General features: G+C 42.9%; 1 protein-coding gene across 1 annotated transcript in view; it reads right to left on the bottom strand.

The window, feature by feature from the left end:
- Nucleotides 1-787: 787 nt before the first annotated feature.
- The window catches only part of slc38a3 (solute carrier family 38 member 3), a 40512-nt gene continuing 29026 nt past the window's right edge, over nucleotides 788-12273 (bottom strand). Inside the window, 12 exon segments of the mRNA NM_001030377.1 lie at nucleotides 788-3331; nucleotides 3444-3547; nucleotides 3698-3842; nucleotides 4166-4290; nucleotides 5415-5515; nucleotides 5955-6034; nucleotides 6170-6346; nucleotides 6587-6645; nucleotides 8075-8157; nucleotides 10685-10766; nucleotides 10853-10945; nucleotides 11642-11715. Coding sequence (NP_001025548.1) covers nucleotides 3227-3331; nucleotides 3444-3547; nucleotides 3698-3842; nucleotides 4166-4290; nucleotides 5415-5515; nucleotides 5955-6034; nucleotides 6170-6346; nucleotides 6587-6645; nucleotides 8075-8157; nucleotides 10685-10766; nucleotides 10853-10945; nucleotides 11642-11715 — 1228 coding nt within the window. The 3' untranslated portion in view covers nucleotides 788-3226.

Below are 12273 nucleotides of genomic sequence, written 5' to 3'. Positions count from 1 at the left end.
AAATTGCTCACAGTGTTTTAATAAGCACTTTTGCAATTTACATTTTTAATTTATTTTTTCAGTTTCAGAGCTATTTTAAGGTGGCCACACAGATGGCGATCTGCGATCTTTCCTCAGACCCGCCACTAACCTTCAGGGCTGAAACGGCAGATAAGGAGGTAGAAACAATAGGATTTCTACCTCCTTCTGCCGATTCAGCCCTGACGGCAGATTTTGCTCAGGCGCCTTCTATGGCCTTTTGACCTGGCCGATCGGCGAGTCGACCGATATCAGCAGCTTCCTGCGATATCGGTCGACTCACCGACTTGCCATACACGCACCGAATATTGTACGAAACGAGGTTTCGTATGATATTATCGGTGCGTGTAAATAAGTCTTTATTAACGGCCAATATAATGAATTTCGTAACACCAGAGCCACCTGCTGGTCAGTTTGTGTAACTGTATAGTCAGAGAGATATATCTTCAGAAAGAAAACAGAGAAGTGTTGTGATGTTGCTTTGCTCAGGAAGGAGATGGGAAAGGGCATCTGAGGCTACTGATCTAGTTCCTGAGCAGAGCAACATCTCAACACTTCTCTGTGCTATATCTCTCTGACTATACAGTTACACAAACTGACCAGCAGATGGCTCTGGTGTTATGAAATTCATTATATTGGCAGTTAATAAAAACTTAAATAGCTTTGAAATTGAAAAAAAAATAATATAAATATAAAAAGTGAATAGAAATGCAGTCTGAGCAATTTTACATTAAATTTTTCAAGAAATCAAATAAATCCACAAATGATGTTTTGGTGATTTTTTTTTAATTACCTCTTACAAAGATTAATTTCATCAAACAGTTCATGTTTCCCAATAAAACAACTATTTTAACATAATTTAAAAACAGATTATGTTCTAGAAATCTACCTAACACATAAATGCCCGGTTCCATTCTTCAGCATGGAAAGGGCTGCGCGTTCCAACCTTCTATTTATTGTTACAAAAGTACAAATATGACAATAATTTAGTGATTTAAACACATTGAGTTCACAAGGGGATCTTTTGCTAGAGGGTGTTTGAGCACGGTGAGTGGGCTCAAAGGGAAAATAGGCAACATTTGAATGTATCTTTCCCCTAAATAGGCTGTAATACATAAATGCAGAGTTTATTGTTCAACAGGTTTTTGTTTGCTATAGGCAATAGGTCTTGTTTATGTAAGAACAGCATGGAAGCAGCATTGGTTATGATCAGGTGGTGGCGCTGTTCTATTGCTGCCTGTTTAGTATTCCCTAGCTGGTGCAGTAGCCAATATGGCCCTGGAGAATGCAAATATGCAGAGATGGTTACAGTAACATTTCCCCTTGATCCTTACTGTCAATATAAGGAAATGAAAGAAAGATGGGCATTGCTTATTTTCCCTTTATACACGCTTCCTTTCCCGGCCAAATAACTGCCCTACATATATAACAGGCTGCTCGATTTATGTTAAGATTAACGGTGTCCAATGTCGCCCGAGTCAACAGAAAGTCAATATGTTGCCTGTCTCGCCCATGTCAGATGGGCAGCTTTAATTAATGAGCTGCGGAGATTTGTAAAGGATTCCCTCTCTCTGCCCATCCAACACTTTTATTTCTATACAGTCATCTTTATCATTTATAGGATCTTTTCTTGGGGCCAATGATTCCTTTAGTCCTGCTGGTGCCCCTTGATCCTGGCTAGCGAAGGGCAATTAGCCAGTGACAGGATGTTTTTTCCTACGGGATTTTGCCTCTTTGTTTTGCACGTTGCCCTCTGGTCTCAAAGGCTCTTTCCTCCCTGCTGTCACCCAGCCTCCTGCTTCATCTCCCCTCACACTCAGCCATTATTGTGCGGAATATTAATTAGCTAGGAAATACTTTCCAAGTGAGCTGAATTCCATTTGAGAGGTGTGAGAGTGTCCCAGCGAGACAGAGCAGAGCTTAGAGGGGCGCACAGAGAGCAACAAAGCCTCTAGGTGGCTTTTACCAACTTCAGACGTGACTTGGTTGGATATCTGGAGTTTTTGTTCTATCCAGCCAGGGGCTTTTATGGCTGCCCAGCTCCAGCTTTGCACTTTTTGTCATTTCTGCAAGAAATAACTGTCCAATAAGGGGACAACACAAGGGGCCAATATTGGGCTGGGCTCCTCTTTCTGCATAATGGTACATTGGGAGCTACATAATACATGCAGTATGACTTGTCCATTTACCATCCTATAGACAGCAACCCCTGAGATCCCCTTGGTTTTCTGATGGGCACACGTGCCAGAGAATCCCAATGCCACACACACTACCTATATATTATTCACAGAGAGCTTCTTTGTGACCTACCCACTGGTAAAATAGACGTTACCAGCCCTGCAGCCTCCAAACCTTGGGAATGAATATTATCCCAAGGACCCCCCTGGTCTTGCCTATGACTAATATGTAACTCATTGCTCCCACCAGGATATCTGCCACTGTCCTCTCACACCACTCTTTAGACCAAATCTGTTGCTCCCTCAGCTGCTCCATCCCACTGAACTGCTCTTTACTTCCCACGCTCCTGATCACCTCCTACTATAGAATCCCCTTGTTCCTTTAACATTTCCTCTCTTAAATCCAATACTTATGCAGAGTATTCAGTTTGAAACGCCTATTTACACGTTACTCTGTGAGTGTAAAGACGGAGATGGTATTGTGAGACTGCATACAGATACGTGATACTGGCTCGTGCTGTAGTTTCCTCTTAACAGCAAGGAAATAAAGTGCTCGGTTCTTCAAGCACCATGTTAATCCAACATATGCTACAAACACACAAGACACAGATTTATTTCCCCTTTGTCCTGCATCTTTGTCCAGATGAAATGTGTTATAGGCTTGTTCAGTTCAAATGATACCAATGGAGGTGCCTGCTACCCATGGAGGATGTCCCCTAATACTACAGGATGACTCAGGAAGAAAGGAAGTCCCTCTCTTAGTAGCAGGGGGCATGTAGCTCTGTATTTTGCCATCTAGAGTTAATAGCAGACACCTTAATGCCACCACAATGTGTCCTAGCATGAGAATGGGGTAAAAAGTCACACTTCCCCATCCTAAAGAAATCAAATCCTTCCAGGGGAGCATTAAAAAAACAGTCTGTCCTCACATGGCAAGCACGGCTATGATGTGCCAGCAGTGAAATCACCAAGTAGGGTGAAGTCCCATGTTGGGGAAGGAATGGGGGGAGTAAATAGTGATGTTTCTAGGGTTAGTGGCTTCCACCGCTTTTACTGCTTCCAGTTGCCCAGTCAGTGATGATAAAGCTCAGGCTCATGATCATAAACAGGATACCCAGGACAGCAAAGCACGCGGCCTGTGGAAGACCAAAAAGAGAGTGGTGAGTTTAAATGGGGGGAGGGTAGAGAATGAAATTTATACATGGAAGAACAGGCTTAACACATGCAATGCAGCATTTCTTTACCTACCAATATTTTGGGCGTAGATTTTGTAGGTTCCCTGTCTTTAGGCATAATTCGAATATAGAAGACGGCTGGGAAAATGAAGATGAGGCATGGGGCCGATGTAGCACCTGGAAAAAGATAATAATGAGGTCAGTTTATTATGGTACATACCAATGGCACGTGGGGGGGGGGGGAAATGGTAACAAATGGAGCATTGGGAGGAACACAGCAAATAATACTCCATGACAGCAACAGATGTCAATTAAACACTAACTTACCAATTATGCCAAAGATGCCAAGTATAGTTGGGGCAAAAATAACCAGCAGATTAATCACAGTAAGCAGCAGCACTGCAATGATGATGTGTCTGATCCAACTAAACTCCTTGTCCTGGAACAGCATGTGCTGGATGGCGCGTCTCACCTAAAGGGGCCCAAGAGCAATGAGATAAGCTTTCTGCAAAGGGTATGTTAGATAGCTGTAACAGCCCACTAGGTATTTCCTTTTATACCCATCATACATAAATCAGCTGGCATGCTAAATGGTGGCACTTTTACGGGGTCCTTAATCTTTGGTCCAGCCTGATAAAAGGAGCACATGAAATATCTCTATATATACATAAATACATATCCTCCTGCTCCAAACGTCTCACCTGGTTCTGGATCTTAAAGTTACCATCTATATAGAAATCCATATAATACCACCTTTTTTTCCCCCTGTAAATAAAAGTGATTCTTCCTACTTACCGGAAACAGCACTATGGGGACTGTGAGTGTGACGGCCGTCAGCACAGCCACTCGCACGCACAGGATCAGGATATCGAAGGGATCCACATAGCTGTATGTGTGCAGGAGCTCGGATTCAACATGATCTGCAAAAAGAATCAGGTATAGAGGGGTAAGGATAAGAGAGGAAGGGGCCCTGGGAAGTGCTTGCGATGCCTACTGAGGCACTAGTGGGCCCAGGGCAAAGAACCCATTGATGGACATCTCCCCCCAACAAATAACAAATCTGTGACTGTGCTGCCTACAACCTAACTAAAACCTACACATACTGTATCTGCAGTGCTAATGTGGGGAAAGGCTGTATTTATTATGCCTGTCTGCTAAAAAAATGCAAAAAAGATAAAGAAATGCTAAAACCTCCAATTCTCTTTTCAGAGACATTGTCAGTTGTCATTTATTTCATTTCATGTATCTATATGGTGCCTTGAGTGTCTATTTACATAGAACTTAGAATACATTATTCTACCTGATTGGATGGTCAGTTTATCCAGTGGCCACTAGTTTTGTGCCACCATCAGCCCTTACCAACAGAACCCAATATAACATCCGATTGGTTGGTGTTGAAAACTGCACTACTGGTATCAAAGCCATTATATGTAACACTGCTGTTTTGTATTTATAGTTCAATTTTTTTTTTCATTTTCCTCACCTTCCTATAATTCCTTTGGCTCTCAAGTACTAAAATTTAAATATAAAGTGAATAACGTACCCCCTATTGGCCGAAGGTTTTGTGCTTTTATACAGGTCATAGAACTCTGACGTGACTTCTAATATCCTCATATTTTCAACAGCAATACATTATTTATTATAATACATAAGTTTCAGTATGTCATGTGACAGAAATTAAGCACCAATATAATGTATAGGATATTCATGGCTCTTGTGTAATATAAATAGTGAATAATGTATCCCCAACTGTAAAATATAAGGATATCATACATCACTGAGGAGGCAGAAGGCCAAGTGCTTTTATACAGGTCATGAAACTCTGAGGTGATTTATAATATCCTCATATTTTATAACTGGGGGTACGTAATCTATTACAATACACAAGTTTCAATGAGTCATGTGACAGAAATGATATTACTGAGCACCAATTATAACTGATGACATCACAAAGCACCATTTATAATATAAGGATATAATTTACAGGATATTCATGGCTTTTGTGTATTATATATATAAAATAAATTCAGCACCAATAACCTACTATAGAAGGTGAGGTATCCAAAGAGAGCAGCTAGGAAATACATGCAGTACATGACAGCAATGGAGATATTAGATACAAGCTGCATCTTCTTCTTGGAGGGGCTGAAAAAAAAAAAGTAGGATTAAAGGAAGTACTGCATAAAAACAAGCTTAGGCTGATGGCACAAGGGGCATTCTGACCGCTACTGCCATCTGGTGGAAAATATGGCAGATACCTCCCTCCACCTGTCACCACTCAAGCAAACCTCATGACAGTCACGCAAAAGGGCGTATTGACTGCTACTATTTTTTGGTCAAAACGCCCCATGTGCCGTTAGCCTTAATGTATAGATAACACTATATGGAACTGGACCACATTTCATATTCTCACTGTTGTCCTACAAACAGCCAACAGAAACAGGACAAATTCCTGGTCTCATTCCAACAGGCTGCACAGTACCATGGCTCACTGCCTGAAAGGTCACATAGAGCCGTCCCTGCCAATGAACAGAATTAACACATGACCCTCCCACCCAGGAACTTCTCTTTCCTGTATACTTACTCTTTCAGCTCAGTATATATGGGCAGAACCTCTGGGTGGCACACAAAGGCAAAGGCCATAATGGGGATTGTATATGCCGTCTACAGAGAGAGTAAAACAACAGCATGAAGGGGTGAACCTGCAGCCACGTGGGTATGTGACACTTGCTAGTGTGTGTGTGGGGGGCATATTGTGTGGGCATCAGTGGTGCCCACTTAGGGCATCTCTATTCTTACCTGCGAGTTTAATGTGAACATCTTGGGTTCACACTGGCCTGCCTCAGCTTCTGCGATTTCAACGTGGCCATTCTGATACGCGTGGCCCACTGCTGCCAGGCTTAGGTTACCTAACACTGTGCCATTGACATTGTCCCAATCAAGAGGACAAGGAATCTGGAACTTTTTATAGATAACCTGAAAAATAGAAAGAGGATAATGGTCACTAATGAAAAGGTTAAGGGTTAATACAATTATATGGAAAATGAATAAAGGGAAAGCTTGCCCAGCTTAAGAGGTGGCCATGGCAATGAAGAAGAACCTAAAAGGAATCTGATGTGTTTGGGAGCACACACACACGATGCAGGAAAGTGCTACCCTGGGCACAGGCGAATGGAATATGATGGGGTTTAGAGCTGCTTAATGCACAACACTCACCGAGCATAGAAAGAACACCATACAGCTGAGAGAAAAGCCACTGGCATAGCCCAGGTACCCTGCAGAGAGAAATCAGAAGATCACTTTATAAATGGCTTTGTCTAGGGATGTTTTCTTGCTCACATTTACCAATAGGGGGTATCTGGGAAAATTCCTTCTGCTGGCCCCTAGACACCATAGCAAAGAACCATCACAGTTAGGGAGAGTAGGCCTACAAGGAGCCAAAGAACCCTTCTGAGTGCAAGATGTGCAGTGAGAGTCTTCTAAAAACAGAAGGTATTTACATGCCTCATGCAATACCCCTAGCACCACGCTAAAGTCAAAGGTGAGCGGCGTTAATCCTTTGTTAGTTATTATGGTTGGACACATGCAAATGACTTCTTATGGCCAACTATGCATCCAGAACCACCTAATAGCGCTTAATAGCACAGATACAGAACGATAATCCAGAGCCATAAATCCAAACTTGCAAACTGTTTGACCTCCTTAAATCTGATCAGTGCAAAATCATGTCTTCTGAGGGGGTTAGGGTTGGGAAGCACTACAGCAAGGAAACCATGATGGTTACACACCATGTCAGAGACCTGTCCCCCTTAACAAAGTTAAAGTTTCTCTCCTTCCTCCTGGGATTCTCTTTATACTATGCCGGGCCCTGTGTAGGCCCCATACAAATATATAATTCATTCATGAGGACAATTCCATCCTGTATTATGAATGAATTGTTTTCCTGCCAGATTTCCTGCCTATATTTATTACACTGCATTGGGCTCTATTTACATTTCGCATGGGGGAGATATACCCATAATGAACCAGGTGATTTGCAGCCAGGTGTAATCACAGTTGAGGCCAAGACCAGACTACAAAGGCACATAAACCTGGTTACCGAGGGGCCAGGGTGAGTAAGTCAAGGGGCCAGAGAGCTGGAACCCTTTACTTTGCCAGTACCTTTTCATGCAGTAGGAGAAGGCAGGCTGAACTGGGGTATAAGGGTAGCATTGTTTTGGAGGGGGGAGGGAGGCCACTATACTGAAATTTAAAGCAGGGGTCTCAAACACTTTTTACCTGAGCAACATTCATCTGTAAAAAGAGTTGGGGAGCAACATCAGTATGAAAAAACTTCTATGGGTTCCAAATTAGGGCTATGATTGGCTATTTGCTAGCCTGTATGTGGACTGGCAGCCGACATGAGGCTCTGTTTGCAGTAAACATGATTTTGATGCAACCAAAACTTGTAATCAAGTCAGAAATGAAAAAATAAAGACATGCTTTAAGGCCACAGGGAGGAACATGTTGCTCGTGAGCAATTGGCTTGGGATCAGTGTCCTAAAGTATACTTCTGCTGGCACCTACCGCCTATATGTCTGAAAATGAACATGGTTTGTGTACAATATTCTTTCCCTTTATACATTATGTAAAATGTAAAACTAAATAAGCTGAATGGAGCACATTTCCCATCAATGTAAGGAATGAGATTGCCTCCATACTCACCCAGCTGCTTCATCAGTGCCAGGGGTAGGATGACAGCGATGGAGACCATGACTACCAAATAGTTGCCATTCATATACCAGTCTCTAGAACATGAATACATATCAATTAATGATCAAGAAAGGAAGGAGGGGGAGTGTCAATAATGGTCTGGATGTACCTATGATAGGGTAAACACGCTAAGGGTGGCCCAATAAGTTCTGAAAGATGGCCATGATAGGACACGATGAGAGGACAATGTTGTAGGGAGAGACAAGCAGACAGTGGCATGGCCTGTATGTAACAGGGCCTTAGTAGGACACATGGAAAGAGACTATACAGTATTCATTACTGGGCTGAAGGCACACGCTCTGCTTGGGGATGTAAGAGGATACATTTTTTCCACCATCCCCCATAGGTGCCTGGCAGGCTCGCTGTATTTTTCCACTGCTCGCTGTCCTCTCCCCATACTGTGTTATTTTTAGGTGCTTCGAGTGAATACATGGCTGGGAGGCCCTGCTATATCTCAATAAGGAGACATAGGAGTCTAGGGGCTGTACAGCGAACAGAAAGTGTAAGGGGTAACAAGAGAGCAGGGTGCGTATTGTGAGGTAACCCGACCTGCCCATGCCTCTCACGCACGCCCAACAATAACAATAACAAAGACTGGCGCAGAGACGAGAGGCAAGAAGCAGGGAATGAGTGGCGGAAACAAGAAAGGGGCAAAAAGGCAGCAGAAAGAAAGCACAAAATAAGAAGTAATATAGTAAAAATCAGGCTATTAAAAACAACGGTAGTTCACCTTTATATAAACTCAGCTATTCCGTGACAGTTTGCAATTGGTCTTCATTTTTTATTTGTGGTTTTTGAATTATTTGCAGTTTGTAATTTTAGCTATTGTCTAGTTGCTAGGGTCCAATGTAACCTAGCTAATAGGCAGTGGTTTAAAAGAGAGAAAGGAATATACACAGGAGAGGGCCTAAATAGAAAGATTACTAATAAAAAGTTACAATAACAATGACATTGTAGCCTCAAAGAGCAATAGTTTTTCAGCTGCCGGGGTCAGTGACCCCCATTTGAGATCTGCAAAGAGTCAGAAGAGGAGGGCAAGTAATTCAGTAACTTTAAAAAATAAATAAATAAATAAATGACTAACTGAAAAGTTGAAGGTGAACCATCCCTTTAAGGAAGCTACCATATTACAGTAGTATCTATAGCCTTCATGTGAAACAAAGGGGGGGTCTGGTTATTTGCTGGACCACAGAGGAGGCTTATTTATGGAAACATGCGGCATGAGGTATGCACAGTGGGAAATGGTGTGCAGAAGATCTAATGAATGGGAGGATTGTATTAAATATGAATGCCTTAAATCTTTGGAGAACCTTTGTGTAAGTAGTGTTTCAACCCAAGGAGCTATTTAGGTTCTTCCTATGCAAGTGTAATAAAGTGGCTAAAAGTGGGAGAAATGGAAGTCTGGTTTACTAAAGGCCCAAAGCTTAATGGCTCCTTCTGCAACTCTGAATTTCCTGCAAAACTCTCATTGCTCTTCCACTCCAGGTGGAATTCTAGCAGTTGTAGTTCAGCAACATCTGAAGGCAAGGGATGCCGGCCCTGCCCCCTCCCAAACACTGTTAAAATGCAATCATAACAGCTCGCAACAGCTGAGGACCTACAAGTCTGACATTTTGCCTTAAATGAATAAAATTCAATACCAGATGTACCAGTAGCCTACAATGGAAATGAGTGGGTGAGGGAGGGAGGAAGGAATGAGAAAATGAATAGAATAAAGGACAGAGGGGAACTGTAGAGAAGAAGCCGCAGGGGGCAGATGAGGGCAGAACCCCTGTCACTTCCAATAAGGCAGCCTTTACGTGCCGGCTCCTTGCTGGGGGGTTAAGGGAAAAGCTTTGCATACAGTCGGAGATTATACATTTCAGCTCTCGGTGGCTCTAGCAGACAGAGGGTGTTCTATGAGATAGCCAGTAACATACAGGCTTTAAAACATACCCAGAACTGGGCTAGGGATGGTGCCAGGACAAATAGCCCAGGGCCCAGGGGACCTACAGCTTCTGAGAGATGCCTATAAAAGCTCTCACTTGGCCACTGTGCAGGATTTGGAGTGGGAGAACGTGCAGATTTCAGTAGACGTGCAGATTGGGAGATAATGATCTGTGAGTTTCCATGTTTCGAGCATTGTGGGGGGTGAATTTTCTAGGGAGTAGGTATTGGCTTCACATCCCATGTCTCTTTTTCCAGGATCTCTAGCATTGCGATATATATTAAGGCCCCCCCAACTCGGGATGTGAGCACCTGCAATTTTGAGTGCAACTCTGCCTACTCTAGCGACCCCCCCCTTCTCATTGGGTATGTACCCTCCATAACTACATCACTGGGTTTCTTAGCATCTAGGGCTGTGGTTCTCCAACCTTTGGTCAAGGCCCCACTTTATTCATGACAAGGTTACAGACATTATATCAGTCATTCGGCCGTCCTTTCAAGAATATCAAGAGCCGCAAATAAATGTTAATTCCAAATATCTTCCTATTTGGCCTTCAAGCTGGGCTTTTAGATCTCAATTCACATAATAATAAGTAAATAAAACTTGGGTAGAAAAAAATTCCAGACTCCACTTACGAGGTTTTCTCAGGAAGATTGAGGAAGGTCTGAATGACCAGGGGAAGCTCTGATTTCACAATGTACAGATAACTAGACATAGCTGCAGAGAACAGAATAGTGCATGAGTTAGTTAGATATCACCGAAGAAAAAAGATGCGCATTACAGCAAAAAGAGACTGTATTCACCTCCAATATTCTGCAGAGTTATAGCAATAGCAGCAGCCATCTTTCCTGGAGTCCCAAACGCCTTATATCCAAGCTGCTCATAGGCACGAATACCTACAGGAGGCAGAAACCAGGTGAAAACACTGGTCACAGAAACCAGGTCAAACTGGCACAGATACAAAACCACTGGGCAAAGGGGTACTGAACTGGCAGGTCCTTCCTTGAAACAAAATCTCTGTCAGTGCGGTACTATTCTGATATACCATAATCATGACAAAAGGGCCACTGCTGGCATTACAAGACCAGTGCCATTATCACATGCCTGTTAATTGAAAGCATGTCAGTTCAGTGGCCAGGACTGCAGTATTTTCAGACAGGGCACTAGTTTTCATGTTCTCCACATATCTGTGTGGGTTTCCTAAAGGCAGGTCTGCTATTAGGGTCCCCTACAACTAGGAGGGACCTCTACTCTAGGGACTCCTCTTCTGCCACTGACTGTAGTTCCCCTTTACTCCCTTGATGAGAGGGTAACTGGCCACTTATAAGTTTGTTTCTAGCATAAGCTCCACCAGGGCAGGGACAGATGTGAATAATAATAACTCAAACAATTATGGACTTGATCTGTTATTTTGCATTTTATAATGGAGTTTAGGCACCAAAATCAAATTATCATTGCTTATTGGCATGGCCCAGAAAAACTCTGGCACTGCTATTGTAAGGAGATCCATAGAGGAAAGAGCTGCGCCACAAGTGCTAATTTGTAAAGGGAACAGCCTGTGAGTGATACCCAATTCTCCTTGCCCCACTTACCCACAATTCCCGATGATTTCAGCAGCAGGTGGATGGAGTAGCTGGACAGCAGTGCCACAGCAGTCAGGAGTAAGCTGCGCGGGGTGGGAGGGAATGGAAGAGATGTCAGATATAAAAACTGTAACTTCCAACAGACACAGAATTCGCAGTCGTATTTCACAAGTGCAAGTTTCAAATTCCTGGTGTAAGGGATCCCCCCCACCCACATTTTTATTTCTGCACTCAGGGCAATTCCCATGCATATTGTAACATGATGGTGCAAATGGGCCATGGGCACACTGCATAATTAATATACACTGCCTGTAATATGCATACACCAACACACACATTATATATATATAAACACACACATAAGTACATATTCTATTTACACAGTATATTTGTGCTTCTGCCACAGACAAACCCAGTTATTTTCACCTTGCTGTCCCTGAGGCTTGGGAACAGACAGCTGGCATTTAAGGGGAGGATAAGGTATACAAAGAATTATCTGTGCCCACTCCCACTGGCCAGCCAATCCCATTCTACAAGCCAAGTGTAACCACTCACAGACATAAAGAGACCTAGCAAACAAAACAAGTTACTGGTTCCCACCATTCTATCAGGATATGAAAGTATCACGCTTGCTATCACAA

Source organism: Xenopus tropicalis, chromosome 4, assembly GCF_000004195.4.
Source record: "Xenopus tropicalis strain Nigerian chromosome 4, UCB_Xtro_10.0, whole genome shotgun sequence".
Classification (NCBI taxonomy): domain Eukaryota; kingdom Metazoa; phylum Chordata; class Amphibia; order Anura; family Pipidae; genus Xenopus; species Xenopus tropicalis.
This window is presented reverse-complemented; position numbering and strand designations above follow the sequence as displayed.